General features: G+C 34.8%; 1 protein-coding gene across 2 annotated transcripts in view; it reads left to right on the top strand.

Annotated features, from left to right (window-relative positions):
- Positions 1 to 19,577, top strand: part of ARHGAP5 (Rho GTPase activating protein 5) — a 76,765-nt gene that overhangs the window by 35,809 nt on the left and 21,379 nt on the right. Inside the window, exon 3 of one of the 2 annotated variants that reach the window (XM_090270152.1) lies at positions 7,726 to 7,870. In XM_090270152.1, coding sequence (XP_090126278.1) covers positions 7,726 to 7,870 — 145 coding nt within the window. Of the gene's footprint in view, positions 1 to 7,722; positions 7,871 to 19,577 lie in introns of both variants that reach the window. The other variant, XM_090270151.1, reaches the window with a different exon arrangement.

The raw sequence follows: 19,577 nt of genomic DNA, 5'->3' as shown, positions 1-19,577 counted from the left end.
TGCTACTGCATTTTCTGCTGGTCTGCTGCAGCTGCTGCTGCTGCTACTACCACATTGCTTTCTCTCTGCCCTGTGTCCACTCCTCTTACCCGTCTGGATGAGTATTTATTTTTTATTTTTTATCTCTTTGTTGGCTGTACTTCATGCAGCTTGATTTTCTAGAACTTCTTGTTGTCTTGTTGTCTCTGGTTTTGGAGTGAGGTTCAGTGTGTCTGCCTATGCCTCCATCTTGGCTGGAAGTCCCATTGTATCATATTTCTCTCCCACCCTTTATAGAGTAGGTTGAGGTTTTTTTGTTCAGAGCTATTATCAAATTATTTTTATATTTTGTAGTTTTACCGACAAAATTGTAGATTATATTCTACAATATTTAATGGCTATACCATAAACTTAGTTTTATGTTTAACTGTAATACAATTTTTTTAATAGATTTTATGTATTTATCTTTTAGAGAGAGGGGAAGGGAGGGAGAAGGAGAGGTAGAGAATCATCAATGTGTGGTTGCCTCTCTCACGCCCCCAACTGGGGTCCTGGCCCCCAACCCAGGCATGTACCCTGACTGGGAATCGAACTGGTGATTCTTTGGTTCTAAGGCCAGTGCTCAATCCACTGAGCCATACCAACCAGGACTGTAATACAGTTTTTTTATTGACGATATTTTATCACGTACCTAAGATTTTTCAGGAGTTCAAGAATGCTGTATTTTAAAGACTTAAGTTTTACATATTTCAGAACTTTAAAAACTATAATTGCTTATTATACACATCTGAGTGAAATACTGGCTAAGTAAAGAATTCTTGACACATCATTTTTTCATGAACATTCCTATAGTTGAGTCTTCTGCCCTCCCAATTTTCCTGGGAACTTGCAGGCTAGCTTCGTACCATATTTTCCTTCCACTATTAGTCATTGGTTTGTTCTGCCTGGATGCATTTAAGATCTTTGAAGCTTACTGAGTTCAGCATGATGTCTGTAACTTAACGGTTCACATCTGTTTGTTGTTTATCTTTCCTTATATATGGTGAGATCAATCTACAAATTAGGTTTAATTATTTCAGAAGTCACCTCAAATATATTTGTACTTTTTTCTTGGTCTTTGGAGTATGTTGATGAACAAAGCAGATAAATTTTTCTTCCCATGTATGAAGTTTAAATTCTATTAGGGAGACACTAGATAAAGTAAATTATATAATGTTGAAGATAGAAAAAGCAGTGTGTAAGAGGCATCAGTTGTACTGGGCAGGAGCTAGAGGAAGACAGGCCATGAGATTGCAAGTTTTAATGGGGTAGTCAGTATAGACCTTATTGAGAAGATAAAGAGAACAGCCACTGCAAAAGTCCTACATTGGGAGCATGTCAAGGCATGCAGATTGTTTATGGTCTTGCAGGCCCTTATATGTGGAGCCACTATCATTCTCTTTGTTGAGTGAGAGTAATCTGTGGGGGATGGTGCTGTAAGCAGCAGGAATGGACTGAGCAGTCCATGTAGTAGTCTAGATGTGTGAAATGACGATAGCTTTATGAACCAGAGTTAGCAGTGAAGATGGTTAAGTAGTAGTTAGATTCTATTTATATCTGATACATTTGCTTAACAGTTGGAAGTAGGATGTCAGAGAAAAGAGGGATTAAGGATGACTCCCAAAATGTAGCCTGAGCAACTGAAAAAATGGAGTTGCCAGCAACTGAGAAGGAGAAGGATGTGGATAAAGCATATTTTAAGAAAATCATCGGGAGTTTAGTTTTGCACATGTTAAGAAAAATATATCTATCTTGTAGACCTTCATGTGAAGATGTCAGGTAGAATGTTTCAAGTAAGTCTAGAGTTCAAGAGAAAGAGCTGAGCTGGAAGTATTAATTTGCATCATTAGCATATGGATGACATTACCAAGAGGGTGAATATAGATGTTGAGCTGAGAGGACAGTCAGGGACTGGGGCTTGGGGTATTCACATTACATTGTGGGTGAGGAGGGACCGGGAAAGGAGGTCTCCTGAAAGAAAAATCTAGTGAAGAGTGACTGCTGAAGGTCAGGTAGGATAAGAGCTGAGAACTAATTATTGAAAAATAATCACTGGTGACCTTAATTAGAACAGTTGAGGGTAATAGGCTAATTTGAATACATAGTAAGAGGGAATGGAGAAGAATTGGAGACTTTAGTATAGATGACTTCTGTGGAGTTTGTCAGCAAAAGTAAGTGACAGGGGCAAGTAGTTAAAAAGGAGAGGAAAATTGAGACTTCTTTTGAAACTGGGAGTAAAGGAGCTTTTGTTGTTGTTTTTGGTGTGTGCCACAGGAATGATACAGGAAAAAGGTGAACTCTGATCTTTTCCACTTTATCCTGATCTTTCCAGTCATATTGAGTTTTTTACTGAAGAGGTTTTCATTCCTTTAATGGGTTTTTTTCCTTCAGTTTCTTTATATTTTACCTCCTGTTGTCTTGTTTCTTATTTATTTATTTGTTTGTTTATTTATTTATTTATAAAATTACTTATACCAGGAAGTAAAGACATTTTAAATTGAATAACAATACAACCAATAGATCCCAACCACAAGTGACAGAGCTATTAGGATTATCTGACAAGCTAAGTGAAATAAAGCAGGTGGTTGTCAGGCTGCCTTTGCTCTGAGAAATCACCCACAGAACAGTTTAGGTTTTTATACCAGATTTATTGAGGAAAGGGAGAGAAACGGGTTAGAGGTTAGAGGGAAGCTCCTGGTCCACCTCGAGAACCCATTGGAAGTCTCCTTTGTCTTGTTTCTTCTTTAATCTTTATTTCAAGAATTCCATATTCAGAGAATAAAAAAGTCCTTTTTTTTTTTTTTCCTGGACTGGGTCTTTGAAAGTTTTGTCAACTGCTTTTTGCTACTTAAGGTTTCTTCAGGTTGTTGGTTACAGATGAAGAAGTTGAGTATTGTATTTTTGAAATGTTATTGGTTATAGTATTTATTTGAGAATTGTTGCTTAGATGCCCTTGTGTTGCTGATATTACTGAAGTGGGAGGGCAATTTCTGAAAAGAGCTATTTGTTTACCTTTTCATGGTCTTATTTATACTAATGATAGTTTTTAAATATCTACTGAATACTTAATTGATAATACTGTTATATTATCTGTGGTTGGGATGTTTATTTTACTGTAGATATGCTTTTGCAGACCTGAAATTTACTTAAGTGGCTAGAAAGACTCTGCACATTTGTTTAGACAAAAGTTAAGATACATATGAATGTGGTAATGGATCAAAAGTTGGATTATTAGTAATTAGATCTTGTTTTCCCACAGGCATAATTATTCATTTAATTGAGGGCTGCCATTTCTGACTAATGGCTGATCATAAGCTGTAGATATAAGTGACCAAATAACCATACTCATCTTTTTCTTGCATTTCAGAGAATCTTGATGGCATTTTATAGCAGTTGTAATCATCTAGCCTTAGATGGCTTAATTTATGAAATAGATTTTCAATTATATATATCATTTTGAATTGTTATAAATTTGTAGCTGTAGATCAATACTTAACCAAAGTGTGGTGTATATCATAATTCAGTAAGAGTTATTCAAATCTGCATATGTTAAAAGAACTCCCTGAAGTGATTCTGATGCTTAAGAACTATTACTTATAGAAAAAAGGAGTTGTAAACATTTTTATTTATTATAAAAGGAGTGTCTAATCCAAAACTTTTTTGGCATAGAATTTTCTTTTTTGTTTTGTTTTTAAAGTATATTTTTTCCCCTTAGCCTCCCTTTGCCCAGTAAACCCTTTCCTCCAGCAATCCCCACCCCCTCTTAGTTCATGTTCATGGGTCGTGCATATAAGTTCTTGGCTTCTCCATTTCATTTACTAGTCTTAACATCCCCCTGCCCTGTTTATTTTGTTCCTTCCAGTTATGCTTCTTAATCCCCGTACCTTTTACCCCTTTAGACTCCCCACTGATAACCCTCCCTATGATCTCCATATCTGTGATTCTTTTCCTGTTTTTGATTTTGATTTTAGATTCAGTGGTTGATAGTTGTGAGTTTGTTGTCATTTTATTGTTCATAGATTTGATTGTTCATAGATTTGATCATCTTTTTCTTAAATAAATCCCTTTTAACATTTTATGTAATAAGGGCTTGGTGATGATGAACTCCTTTAGCTTTACCTTGTCTGGGAAGTACCTTATCTGCCATTCCATTCTATATGATGGCTTTGCTGGAAAGTAATCTTGGTTGTAGGCCCTTGCTTTTCATCATTGAATACTTCCTGCCAGTCCCATCTTGCCTGCAAAGTTTCTTTCGAGAAGTCAGCTGATAGTCTTATGGGAACTCTTTTATGGGTAATTCTCTTCTTTTCTCTTGCTGCTTTTAAGATTCTCTATCTTCAACCTTTGGGATTTTAATTGTGATGTGTCTTGGTGTGGTCCTCTTTGGGTCTAGCTTGTTTGGGACTCTGTGCTTCCTGGACTTGTATGTCTATTTCCTTCACCAAATCAGGAAAGTCTTCTTTCATTATTTTTTCAAATAAGTTTTAAATTTCTTTCTCTTCCTCTTCTCCTTATTGCATCTCTATGATTCAGATGTTGGTACTTTTTTCAGATGTCCCAGAGTCGTCTTATTCTCTCATTTTTTTTTAAATTCTTTTTTCTTGTTCTGTACTGGTTGACTGTTTGTTGCTCATGTTCCAAATTGTAGGTTTGAATCCCAGCCTCCTTCCCTTCTCTGATGGTTTCCCATGTATTATTGTTTATTTCACTTAGTGTAAACTTCATTTCTTCCTTTATTTTTTTGCCATACTCCATGACTTCTCTGAGCATCCTTATCACTAGTGTTTTGAATTCTGCATCTGATAGGTTGGCTATCTCTGTTTCATTTTGTTCTTTTCCAGGAATTCTTATCTGTTCTTTCATTTGGGCCATATTTCTTTGTCTCCTCAATTTGGCAGCCTCCCTGTGTTTGTTTCTGTGTATTAGGTAGAGCTGCTTTGACTCCTTGCCTTGATGAACCTGTTACTTTGCAAGAGTCGGAGCCTTAGGTATTAGCCACTTCCAGGTGACCAGTTTCACCACTTTCTGGCGCTGTATGAGGGGAAGAGGACTGAGAGGGAACAATACCTCTTGATCAGCACTTGCCCCTTTTCCAGACATTTCTTCCACTTCTATATGGGACTGGTGTCCCTCTTGCTGTTTCCCTGGTGGTGATTCCTGGAGTGGGTGGGTTTGCTTACACTCTAGGATCAGTGGAAGTCCTCTAAATGGACTCTCCTGAGAGAGGAGCAGTTTCTTCTGCACCCCAACCCCTACTGGTTTTTACAGCCAGAAGCTAAGGGGCTTTATTTTCCATGCGCTGGAACTCTGGGGTTATGATTGCTCCCTAGGTGTCTCTTCCACCCCAGCTCCCCGTCTCTGCCCCTCCTACGCATCTGGATGAATATTTCTTCTTTAAATCCTTGGTTGTCATAGTTCCATACAATTCAATTTTCTGGCAGTTCTGGTGTTCTTTTTTTTTTGTTCTGTTTTGTTTTGAAGTTACTTGTGATCTTTCTTATAGTTGTGTGAGGAGGCGAAGTATGTCTGCCTGTGCCTCCATATTGGCGAGAAGTCAGAATTTTCTTTTTACCAGTGCCAATTAGAAAAATTAGTAAAGTCACATAAGCTCTTATGCTCCCCCCACCAATATATATGAATTATAACTTGACTATTGCAGAAGTTCTTTTAGTAAATTACTCCTTTAGAGTTTGCCAGAAATTCCATGCCATAAGCAAGCCACTTAGCCTTTCATTATCTTAGATTACTAGCTCTGAATATTGATGTTAACTTTATGGACCTTCAGGGATATTTTCTGAGCATATGCCAGAGAATCTACATTATTTTGCTTCCCTCTCTCCACCCCCCAGTTTGAGAGAAGAATACCAGGGATTCCTAGGTAAAGTTTGTACTTTGCTTTTTCCTGTAACCCCAGTGGTAAGAGTGGGATGATTTCAGAGTCATCTCAGAATTTAGATTGCTTCCTAAAGAGCAATATTAAAAAGAGGATTTCTAAAGAATTGATTGGAACTGTTAGTACTAGCTAGCTTATTTTTAAAACTTTGCTTTGCAAACTGTTAAAAATCTTTTTATCTCTTCATTCCTGTTGCTCCTGCCATAGGCTAGGCAATGCTGTTTTCATTAATACGTAAGTGTAATATTTTCACCATTGTATTATCGCAAAAAAATTCATCTTTGCTCCAATTTTCATTTTTCTAATCAAATGGTGCAGCTAGTAGTTTGCAGGCTAGAAATAGAAAGTACTTTAGTGTCCTTTGAGAAAAAGAGGACTTAGCCAGTATATCCTGCCTTTGAAATCGCAATCTCCTCATTTTTACTTCCTTGCACATTGTTATGTTTTTGGTGGTGGTGGTAGTGGAAGGATCATTTCAGGAGTAAGGATCCACACACTAATTGATTTGGTGGGTTTGTTCTTGAGCCAGAGCAAACACTCCAGTGCTTTGATGGCAGCATTCCATACATCTAGTTATATTGTTTGTAATCTGTATCACCAGAGAGTGATAGTATATGAGGATTTAGAAATTGGATTTAAAATTGCTCTAGAAGTTTGCTAGGTGAATAGCCTGAAATTGAAAGTAAGAAGGTACTTAGTTTAATTATTCAAGATATCCAGAGACTTAGAAGAATACATTGCGGGATCCATACAAAGGAGAGATTCCTCCAGAAAGAATGGGAAATTAAGACAAGGTTTGTTGCTTTAGGTATTGAGAGTTCTGCCTGTGCTCCCTCCCTCACCCACCCACACTTTTCTGATGAGAAATGGTATGCTTTTATCCTATTTGTAAGTCACTAATGATATTTATGACAAATATGAATAGGTTTGTTATTTATACCAGAGAAGATAAAAATTTGTAGATAAAATTAGACTAAAAAGGAACAGGAGCTGTCAGTAAAGGTTCTCTGACATCTGTGAGATTCTGAAAACTCTCCTCATCTTTCTTTGTTTTAGAGTCTCAACAGGGAGTGCACAATAGCATCATCTGTGGAGACAGTTACTATGTCCTACTCAAGACTCAGTTTCCTCATCAGTTGAATTCCTTAGGTTTTCGGGGTGTTCACTCTCTGGTTAAGAACCCATTTTCTCCCAATGCTAGATTGAAGTTAAACTCTGAAACTTACTTAATTGTCTTTCTGTTGTGAAATGTTTTGTTTATTACTTGTGAAAATTATCTTTAAGAAATAGAGTCAGTAGATAGAAGAAAATGGGAAAATAAGGCACAGATGATGGGACTAAAAGTTTATGAAGTTACATAGCTTCATTGTATAATCAGTAATTAAAGCTATATTATGTTCTTACAAATATAGCTATGCACAAAAATCTCACATGACCTAAAGGCCAAATAAAATTAACAGACCACACCTAAACTGAATTGAGCATTGCTTACTCCTAGTATTTCCTTTGCATTGACATTGAAAACTGATCTTTTCTAATCTCCCTGCCTATCCTGTTTCCATTATTTTCCAAAGGGAACATTTTTTCCCCTACTCAGCCATTTTTTTTCTGTTTACTTTTTTCTTTTTCCATTGCTCAAGTTGCTTCTTCTAGCAGAATTTATTTAGTGAGTCCCATTTTGATGGGCATAGTTAGATGTGGCTTTTAAATATTTCTTTTGATACACAATATATATTTGCATTGTTTAATACTAATGTTATTCTGAAGGATATTAATTTTAATAGTTTTAACTGGAATATGTTTTCTTATAGCAGAAGAAGAAAGCTAAGAACTTCAATCCACCAACACGTAGAAATTGGGAAAGTAATTACTTTGGGATGCCCCTCCAGGATCTGGTTACAGCTGAGAAGCCCATACCACTTTTTGTTGAAAAATGTGTGGAGTTTATTGAAGATACAGGTAGGATAGAAGTATCATTGCAAGAGATTTGATTTAAAATTTCATATTTGCTGCACCAGCAGTTTGTCATGTTCATGATTCATTAAAGTTAAGTTTGAAAGCGGTGTATAGTTCTCATTATTAGGGTCATCTTGAGTTTTAACCCTAGATGTGACGTATGATATTTGAAAGAAGATTTGTTGTTGGCTGGTAATGCTTTTATTAGACTTCTCGTTAGTAAGCGGCTAAGTCAAATGTTAAAATGTTAAATTTACCTTATTCTGGAATTTAGAATAAATTGATTGTTAAATTATTTTATTTATTCATAGGTAATTATAATTTAAATTTATAATTTAAAAGTTTTCAGTATTTTAAAGTAATACTATTTATTTTATTACTCATTTTACTCATGATTTTTTCTTTTAAAACTTAGGTGGTTTGTTTGGGATGTTACTTTTTTTCAGCCTCACTAGATTGATGTGGCTTATGTGGTTTGAATTGTATTTTTAGAGTGTGTAGATATCCTCACTATTTTAAAAACAAGCGTGCTCTTATATTTAGTTTATGCAATGTAAACCATTATCTGAGGGTTGGACTAGTCAGAGTTGGGGAATAAAGGTAGAATATTACCATGTTTATGTGCATTTAAAATGAGTTAACCATGAAACTTTAGTGATTGAGTAGCCTACAAAATTTACTGGTTTGAAAATATAGCTAATTCCATTTAAGCTTTATTTGTTCTTAATGCTCTCCTTTAATAAACAAGCATTATTTTAAAAACAAACTAGAGTACCCATATCCTATCTAAAAAAAATCAAGCTCATTTTTACTTAGATGTACACCTTACCCTTTAGTCTGTTGTCAGCTAAGTTCTGTACATATAGGGTTGTCTGGTGGGAAGTGCTGACTTTCAGTTTTAATATAGGAGTGGAATGTGAGACAATATGTGTTATTCACTAGTATTATAGTTGAAATGGGCTCTATCTTCCCTCCATTATTAAGTATTAATTTATAGAGCCAACATTTGAGTATGCCCTTAGACCATTTGTTTTTCCTCCAACAAAATGTGTAAAATACAAATGTCTATATTTCTGTTCCTTTTTAGCATAGTCGAAATGCAAAGGTTCTTAAAATGTTAGGTTCCTGTTTTGAGCTTCAAGAATTCTCATTTTCTCCAGTGATATGATTAGGCCTTACGAGTATGACTGAGCAATTAGAAAACACTTTTGTGATTAGAAAATAATAATAATGAATAATACTTTATACATTTATTTTTATATAATTAAAAATACCCACTTCTTAAATATTTTGATAGTAATTGAGTGATCTGGTTTGAGGAAAATGAATGATTTCCAAATGTAAGATAAAAGGAAATTGTAGTTCCATTCTTAACACAATTTGAATTGTTTCAGTCAGCTGACAGGTAATTTATATAATGAAGTCCTTTGATAGAAGTATACCAAGGTGCCATCAGACCACAAGATTAGTTATATAAAAAAGTAAAGCTTGTTCTTTTGTTGTTGTCTATTATTTGATTATATTACTGATTAATGCTAATCAGTTTTTATCAGAAGTTTTCACTTAAGAGTTCATTATTGACTTCTCAGTATGGACTGTAGCACAGCCATCTTCTTTTTAAGATTCAACTTGTAGTAATGCAAATACATATTAAATACCTATTAATTAAAAGTTGTATGTTATTGTTTATAGGTTCTTAGACATACTGGTATAAATGACCAGTACTTTTATTAATCAACATTCTTGTTTAAAAAACTAAACTTAAAACAATCCCTAAGAAAATATTTTGGTATAATTTACATACAATAAAATTGACGACCCTCATTGGTTTGGCTCAGTGGATTGAGCAAACAAAGGGTCGCTGGTTTGATTCCCAGTCAGGGCACATGTCTGAGTTGCAGGCCAGGTCCCAATTGGGGGTATACGAGAGGCACCACTGATGTTTCTCTCCCTCTCTTTCTCACTCCCTTTCCCTCTCTAAAAATAAAATCTTTTATAAAAAAATTACCGATTTTCATTGTACAGTATGAGTTTTGGTAACTCTGTAGTCATAGTCTTATAAGCACCACCACAATCAAGATATGTAGAACATTTTCATCACCCCAAAAAGCTTGCAGTGTTTCATTATTAAATATGTTAACTTTTGTTGTTTTTTTTTAAGTATATTTTATTGATTATGTTGTTACAGGAATTCCAATTTCTTTTCCCTTTGCTCCCCTCCGCTCAGTACTCCCCTTCCCTCAAGCAGTCCCACCCCCCTTAGTTCATGTCCATGGGTCATGCATATAAGTTCTTTGGCTTCACCCTTTCCTATATTATTCTTAACTTCGCCGTGTCTATTTTGTACCAACCGGTTATGCTTCTTAATCCCTGTACCATTTCCCCATTTCTCCCCCTGTCCTCTCTCAGCTGATAATCCTCCAAATGATCCCCATATCTATGATTCTGTTCCTATTCTGGTTTGCTTAGTTGGATTTTGTTTTTAGTTTTTAGATTCAGTTGTTGATAGTTGTGAATTTGTTGTCATTTTAATGTTCATAGTTTTGATCTTTTTCTTAAATAAGTCCCTTTAACATTTCATATAATAATGGCTTGGTGATGATGAGCTTTAGCTTTACCTTGTCTGGGAAGCACTTGATTTGCCCTTCCATTCTAAATGATAGCTTTGCTGGGTAGAGTAATCTTGGTTGTAGGTCCTTGCCTTTTGTCACATTGAATACTTCTTGCCAGTCCCTTCTTGCCTGCAGAGTTTCTTTTGAGAAATCAGCTGATAGTCTTATAGGCAGCCCTTTGTATGTAAGTCTGCTTTTCTCTTGCTGCTTTTAAGATTCTATCTTTATCTTGAATCTTACGCATTTTAATTACGATATGTCTTGGTGTGGTTCTCTTTGGGTCTAGCTTTTTTGGGATTCTCTGTGCTTCCTGGAATTGTATGTCTATTTCCTTTGCCAAATTTGGGAAGTTTTCCTTCATTATTTTTTCACATAAGCTTTCAATTTCTTGCTTTTCCTTTTCCCCTTCTGGTACCCCTATGATTTGGATGTTGGCATGTTTAACACTGTCCCAGAGATTTGTAAGCCTCTCCTCACTTTTTTTCAATTCTTGTTTCTTCGTTCTGTACTGGTTGACTGTTTTTTTCTTCCTTATGCTCCAAATTGTTGATTTAAACCCTATTTCCTTCCCTCACTTGTGGTTTCGTGTGGATTTTCCTTCATTTCATTTAGCAGAGCCTTCACTTTTTCCCTTCTGCTTTGCCATACTTAAGCATATCTGTCAAGCCTGTGAGCACCAGTGTTTTGAACTCTGCATCTGTTAGGTTGGCTATCTCCTCGTCACTTAGGTCTCCCACTGGAACCTTGATCCGTTCCCTCTTTTGGGCCATACTTCTCTGTCTCTCCCCATCTTGACAGACTCCTCTGTGTCTTAGGTAGAGCTGTCGCACCTGTTACATTGTAAGGGGCAGAGCCTTAGGTATTCATCGCTACAGGTGACTTGTTTCATCACGTTGTGGCGCTGTGTGTGTGGGAGGGGTCTGAGAGGGAATAATGCCACTTGCTCAGCACTCAGCCCTTTTCCAGGCACTTCTCCCACTTTCTGTATGGGACTGGCACCTCTCTAGGTGTTGCCCTTGCTGTCGTTCCCAGAATGGGTGGGTCTCCACCTGGGCGTCACCCCTCCTACCTGTCTGGATGAGTAGTTCTTCTTTATATCTTTGTTTGTTGAACTCCCATGCAGCTCGATTTTCTGGAACTTCTGGTTGTTTTTAGTTCTGAGGTAGTTGTATTCCTTCTTAGTTGTGGAGGGAGACGCAGTGTGTCTGTCTAGGCCTCTATCTTGGCCAGAAGTCTCCAAATGTTGCTTTTTTGTTTGTTTGTTTTTAGATGCTCTTTATGAGGTTGAGAAAGTACCCTTCTATTTCTCATTTTCTGCATTTCTATCTAAAATGGGTCTTGATTTTGTTATGTGATTTTAGTGCATCTGTTTAGGTGATCATATACAATTTCTTAAAAGTCTTTATGGTGTCATATTAATTGATCTTGAGATATTATTAACTAAACTTGCATTCTTCAGATAAACACCAATTGGTCGTAATGTTTTGTCATTTTTCTGTATTCAGGATTCAGTTTGCTAAAATGTTGTTAAGGATTTCTGTATCCTGAAGGATATTGGTCTGTAGTTTTCTTGCAATGTGTTTGACCGGTTTTGGTATCACAGTAAAGCTGGTGTTAGACTATTTTCTGGTTATGTTTACATAGAATTGGTAATCTTTCTTAAATTTTGGTAGAATTCACTAGTGAAACTATTTGGACCTGGCATTTCTTTTGTGAGGAGGTTTTTAACTATGGGTTAACTTCTTTTTATAGGTACAAGGCTGTGCAGATTTTTAAAATTCCTTTTTGAGTAAGCATTGGTTCTTTGTCTCTTTCAAGGATTTTGTCTCATTCAAGCTGGCATAAGGTTGTTTTATTTATTTATTTCCTTTGTATTGAATTTATTGGGGTGACACTGGTTTAAAAAGTTATATAAGTTTTCGGTGCACGACTCCATAACACATTATCCATACACTGTATTGTGTGCTCACCACCTCAGCCCTTCCCCCCCCCCCCGTACCCTTTTCCACCTCCCTTCAGCCCCCTCCACCCAGCAGTCACCCTACTGTTCATGTGGTATGTGGTTGTTCTATAGAATTGCTTATTTTATTGTCTGTAGCATCTGTAGGGGTGTCTTCTCTTTTGTTCTTGGTATGACTAATTTGTGTCCTTTTTTCCCCTCTTGTTGGAAGTTTATCAATTTTACTTATCTTTTTAAAAGAACCAACTTTGTGGGTTTTTTCTCTGTTTTTTTACTTTCATTGAATTCTATTTTTTTATTTGTTTTTATTTGGTTTCTTTGTAGTTTTTAAAGTAGAATCCTAGCTTAATGATTTCAGCCAATCTTTTCTACGACAGTTTATGTTAAAATTTGCTCTATGCATTGATTTAGTTGTGTGCTGCAGATTTTGATGTGTTGTTTCATTTCCATTCTGATCAGAATACTTTGTAATTTCCCTTTTGAATTTTTAAATTTAACTCATAGGTTATTAAAAGTTTTATTTCTAGGTATTTTTAGTTACCTTTTCTGTTATTCATTTCTATTTTAAATCTACTGCAATTGGAAAACAGTTTGATTTCAGTGTAAGTTTATTGAGATTTGTTTTATAGCCCAGAATGAATATTGATCAAGTCTTATACATCCTTACTGATTTTCTTGTTGACTTGTTTTTTAAATTACTTAAAGAGTACTATTGAAATGTGCAGTCATGATTGTAGATTTGCCTGTTAGATTTTGCTTCATGTGTTTTGAAATTCTTTTAGTTGCTTTTATATTTAATATCTTTTTGAACTGAACTATTATCATTATGAAGCATTCTCTTTATGCCCTTGAATATTCTTTGTTCTGGAGTCTACTTTGTCTAATATTAATATAGCCAATGGTATTTTCTTTTTAGTAGTGTTCATGTGGGATATCTTTTCTATCCTTTTACTTCCAGCCTTTCTGTATCTTTATGTTTAATGTAGTATCTTGTAGACACCATTTCACTGGGTTTGAGAATACATTTGTTTTCATTGGTGTGTTTATTAGCTTCTTAGCTTTTAATGTAATTATCAGTATCATTGGTTTTAAATCTCCCATCTTGTTTTTATTTTCTATTTGTCCCATGTGGTCATTAGTCCCCTTTTCTTTTTTCCTGCCTTCTTTTGGATTAATTGAATATATTAAATTCTATTTGAATTCCAATATCAGGTTATTAGTTATATCTATCCCAAGTTTTTAGTGGTGCTCTAGATTTTGAAATATACATCTTCAATTACAGTTCATTTTCAAATAATACTACACCACCATAGTGTGTAGTTTAGGAACTTTGTAACAGTATATTTAACCGTCTTGTCTCTTGTTCTATTGTTGTATCTTTTAATTTTACAGTCTTTTAAACATCACAGTACACTTTAATAATTTTTGCTTTAAAATGATAATTATCCTCATTTTTGAAAGATACTTTTTTCAAATTATAAATCTTTTATGTAACAGCTTTATTGAAATATAATTCACATACTCTACAATTCATCTATTTAAAGTATATAGGCCATTGATATTTAGTATATTCACAGAGTTATATACCATGAGCACAGTCAATTTTAGAGCATTTCATCGATCCCAAAAGAAACACTATGCCCATTAAGTAGTCACTCCGTGCTCCTCAAACCCACCCACCCTTAACTTTCTAACTGAAGATTTACCTGTTCTGGTCTTTTGTGATTGCCTTCCAGTTAACATATTTTCCGGGTTCATCCATATTGTAGCATCTGTCAGTATTTCATTCATTTTTACTGTTGAATAATTTTCCATTGATGGTTATTCGGGTTGTTTCCACTTCTTGACTATTGATAATAGTGCTGCTGTGAATATTTCTATACAAGCTTGTATGGGCATGTTTTTCACTTCTCTTGAGTGAATTGCTAGATCTTATGGTAACTGTTTAACCCTTTGTGTGCTACCATCGCTCCCAACGACTTTTTTTGATGGCTATAAATGTAAATAACAATGGAATAATTAATATTTTATGTTTTGTTCTCTTTTTGTATACCTCATGTTATATATTGATATAACTTTTTCTCATGTTGATCCAAATTTCGAATTTTTACACTTATTCAAATGCTGATATTAATTCTGTTACAATTTTTACTTACATTTTAAATGGTCCTTTTAATTTCATTTATCTTTGCAATAATCGTCGAAACTATGCATTGTGCATAACAAGGAAGGAAGCTTTTGCTAATGGACATTTTCATTGCATCACAGTATAGCGTTAGCATTTTGTTTATAAACTTTTTCACTGTTGATATCTATTGATCTGTGTCTAGTGTGAATGCTGTTTGTGTTCTTTTTATTTTGTACGTTATGAAGTTTTCTTTTTCAAAAATTTATGCAATATTTGGCATACTTTTTGGTTCTTATCCATGTTGCAATGTGTTTTTTTAAATTATAATCATAGGTTTTATATTATGCTATATATTATACTTCAAAACCCATACTGAAGGAAAGAATTTATTTTTTCTAAAATAATTGTTATAATAAAATAATTGTAATGCAATACATTTTTTGCTAAATTGCGTCAAAGCACACTGCTTACAAAAGAAGAGTGTGTTTACTATATGTCATGAAATTTTCAGCAAATTATTATGAGTAATAATGTTTTTATAGACATTTTCCATAAACTGCATTTCTCAGCAAAATAGCCTGGCATTTCTCACACAAATTTTAGCAATTACGCATGGCACTCAAAGGGTTAACCTTTCGAGGAACTACCAGTCTATCTTTTACATTCCCACAAGCAATATATAATACTTATAATTTCTCCTTGACTTTGCTTATTTTCTTCTTTTTTTTTTATTATAATCATTCTATTGGGTGTGAAGTGGTATCCCATATGATTTTAATTTTCATTTCCCTGATGACAAATGATGTTGAGCTGTTTATTAGATGTTGTATATCATCTTTGGAGAAATACCTATTCAGATCATTTGCCTGTTTGTCTTCCTGTTGAATTTCATAGCTCTTTATATATTCTGGATACAAGTTGCTTTCAAATATTTGCAAAATATTTTTCCCATTTGTGGGGTTGTCTTTCACAGTTATTTGATGGAATCCTTTGAAACTCAAAAGTTGTAAACTGGATTATTCAATTTTTTAAAAATTTTGACCCTGTGTGCATGGTAATTATGCAAGAAGGTTTTGCCTAGACCAAGATCACAAAGAGTTATTCCTATGTATTCTTCTAAGAGTGTTAGCTTTTACATTGTGGTCTAGGATCCATAATGATTTAATGTTTTTCTGTGGTACAAGGAAGGATTTCAGCTTGATTCTTTTGCATGTAGTAGCCATTGTCCAAGTACTATTTTATTTGCCTTGGCATTCTTTTTGAAAATCAATTGACCATAGTCATGAATGTTTCTGGACTTCAGTTTCATTGATCTGTATGCCAATCCATATATGCTGGTAGCACTATTGTTTTCAGTACTGTAGCTTTATAGTAGGTTTTGAAATAGAAAAGTATCGAGTCCTCCAGCTTTATTCTTTTGGAACTATAGTTCTAGGTTGATATATTTTAAAAAATTTTTTCATTCAGCTTTTTAAAGATTCTTCTTATCTTCTGCATGATATCTAACAAACATTCTGCTGTTATTCTAATTTGTGATCTTGAATGTGATGTGTTCTCCTTTCTCCCTCAATTCCCAGCTGCTTTCAAGATTATTCTCTTTGATTTATAGCAATTGTATTAAAAATTAACTTAATATGTGTGTGTGTGTGTGTTTGAATATTTCTGCTTAAGGTTTCTGGGGCCTCTTGGATTGTTGGTTTATAATTTTCAAATTTGGAAAATTTGGGGTCATATACTGTTCTGTCTCCCATACCTCTGCTTCTTGAATTTGATTACATGTGTGTTAGATATTTTGAAATTGTCCCACAACTCACTGAGGCTCTTTTCATTGTGTTTCATTTTGGTTAGACTGTGTATTTATTGCTCTGTCTTCTTGTTCACTGATTTATTGTTTTCTATAAGGTCAAATCTAGATGTTTCATTTAGATCTTTTATGTTTTTTTTTTGTTTTTTTTTTTTTACCAACTGTTATTTTCCTTTACATCTTTGAATATACATATAAAATTTATAATAGCTGTTTTAGGTTCCTTCTGTTATGAATTCTGTCGTATTTCGTTTCTGGTCTGTTTCTGTTAACATTTACTTTTCCTGATTATGGGTAGGTTTTTTTTTTTTTTTTTTGCTGCTTTGGTGGTTTGATGTCAGACATTTTGAGTTTTACATTATTGGGTGGTCAATTTTCTAGTGTTCTTTTAGAGTGTCGTATTTGTTTTGTCATGTGTTAAGTATTTTGTGAAGCAGTTTGACCCTTTCTAGAATTGCTTGTAAAATTTTTTGGTGTGTGAATCCACAGCACCTTTTATTCTAGTATTTATTTAGACCTACAATACAGTATGAAGACTTTACCCAGTGCTCTTTTGAGAATAGAACTTGGAACTATTTTCAGCCCCTGGCCTAAGGAAGTTTTCTCTCACACATGGGCAAGTATTCAACCAAATGCTTCGGGGAATTTTCTGTACATCTCTGAGGCTCTTTCTGTTATTTCCTCCTCTTTTTTAGACTCTACCCTACAAATTCTAGTCTTCTCATTCTTACTGGACTCCTTAATGGTAGAGTTTGTTGTTCCTGTAGCAATTTTTATAATAAGTACTATATAATAGGTGTGCTAAGTTATTCCTATTTGGAAATGACCCTTGAAATATTAGTATAAATTTAAAAGTAGGTAAAACAAGGGAATGCGGAGGAGAGAGACTGAAAAGGAAGAGAACAGCCCTGGCTGGGTGGCTCAATTGGTTGGAATGCCCCACACACCAAAAAGGTTGCAGGTTCAATCCCCAGTCAGAGCATATACTGGAGGCAACTAATGGATGTTCCTCTTTCACATTGCTGTTTCTCCCCCCTACACACACTCCCTTTCTCCCCCAACCCCCCTAAAATAAATATCTATACTCAGGTGAAGATTTTTAAAAAGTAGACCAGTGTGGCTCAGTTGGTTGGTATCATCCCGCAGAGCAAAAGGTTGCTCGTTCAATTCCTAGTCAGGACACATGCCAGGGTTGCGGTTCCATCCCCAGTTGGGGCATGTGCACATGTGTGAGAGGCAGCCAATTGATGTTTTTTTCTCATAGCAATGTTTCTCTCTCTGTCTTTCTCCTGCTCTTCCCCTCTCTAAAAATAAATAAATAAAATCTATTTTTAAAAAGAACAGAGGGCCTCTCTCAGGAATTAGGGTGATAAACCTGATAGATATGGAATTGAAAGAGGACTCAAAAATGTCTCTCAGATTGTTTCATTAGGCCACCTGTAGATGGTGTATCATTCATGAAAATAGAAATTAGTATGAAAAGTAGATTGGACATTTTGATAATGGATTCCTGTTATGTACATGTTAAACCTTAAGGTGTACCTATGGGGTATCCTTATAAAAGCTCAAGACTCATTTGAATATGTTATAGCTATTGATCTTTGAAGAAATGGTTTGCTCTTAAGATATTGGTCACATCCATTGTGTAGATATTAATGTGAGCTATATATTAATTTGAATGAGAAGAAAATAAAGAGTGAGAAAGAAAGTTCACAATGCAGATAGTTTATACAAAAGAGTGGAGCCCTAGAACACTGAAAGAAGATTTTTAATAAGAACAAAGAATGGTTATCAGCATTGAATGTGCATAGATCAGGTGACTAAGAATGATAGTTTTTAAATATAACATGAAAGTAATCATTTTAAAATATAGAACAGTTAACTGGCATGTAGTACATGCACAATATTGTGTAACCACCATCTCATCTAGTTCCAAAGATTTTCATTACCCCAAATAAAACTATACCCATTATATGGTAACTCCCTTCCCTAGTCCTCTCTTGCTCTAGCCTATGGCAACCACCAACCTGTGTTCTGTCTCTATGGATGGAATCATAGCATATGTGACCTTTTATTTGGCTTCTGTCACTTCACATAATGTTTTTGAGGTTCAATTATGTTGGAGCATGTGTCATTGTATGGATTATATACCACATTTTATGTATTCATTCATCAGTTGGTAGACATTTGATTTGTTTTCACCTTTTGGCTATTGTGAACCACACTGCTATGAATATTCATGTACAGATACTTGTTCAAGTCCCTGTTTTCAGTTCTTTTGGGTACATACCTGGGAGTGGAAGGAATGGGGGTGTCACATGATAATTCTATGTTTAACTTGATGAGAAACTGTCAAATTGTTTTCTACAGTGAATGTACCACTTTACATTTACACCAGTAATGTACAAGAGTTGAATCTGTCCATATCCTTGCTAACACTTGATATATTCTGTGGGGTATGTATGTTTTAATTCTAGCCATCGTATCCCTTCTGATAGTGCTTGTATTTTGATCTGTAGATCACTTTGTTAATATTGCCATCTTAGCAGTATTAAGCCTTCCAGTCAATGAACACTTAAAGCCCTTTCCATTTATTTAGGTATACTTTAATTTTTCTCATTATAATTGTCAATGTACAAATCTTGCATCTTTTGGGTTAAGTTGATTCCTTAGGTATTTATTCTTTTGAATGCTGTAGTAAACAGAATTTTTTTCTTAATTTCACGTTTGGAATTTTTGTTACTGCTCTATAGAACTGATTTTTGTACGATCTTTTAGCCTGCAACTTTGCTAAATTTTTTTTATTAGCTTTATTTTTGTGTGTGTGTGTTCCTTGGCTTGCAGCTGTATACTCCAATTTCTGCCTTTTGGGCTCTCCCTGTGTGTCTCTTGTCTTATAAGTATACCAGTCATTGGGTTAAGAACTCACCCTGCTCCAGTATGACCTCATCTTAGCTTTACTAATTACATCTTCAATGGCCCATGTTTCCAAATAAATATTGGAATATTTTTTATTATGAAAGGGTGTTGGATTTTGTGAAATAATATTTCTGTGCCAACTAAGATGATTGTAGGGCTTTTTCTTTCATTCTGTTAATGCGATGAGTTACATTGATTGATCTTTTTTTTTAAGTTGAACCACTGGATAAGTCCAGTTGGTCATGGTATATGATCCTGTTAATATATTGTTGGATTCAGTTTGCTAG

The sequence above is a fragment of the Furipterus horrens genome, unplaced genomic scaffold, assembly GCF_987537825.1.
Source record: "Furipterus horrens unplaced genomic scaffold, mFurHor1.1.pri manual_scaffold_3, whole genome shotgun sequence".
Classification (NCBI taxonomy): Eukaryota; Metazoa; Chordata; class Mammalia; order Chiroptera; family Furipteridae; genus Furipterus; species Furipterus horrens.
The sequence above is the reverse complement of the archived record's forward strand: the minus strand, read 5'-3'. Positions and strand labels throughout refer to the sequence as shown.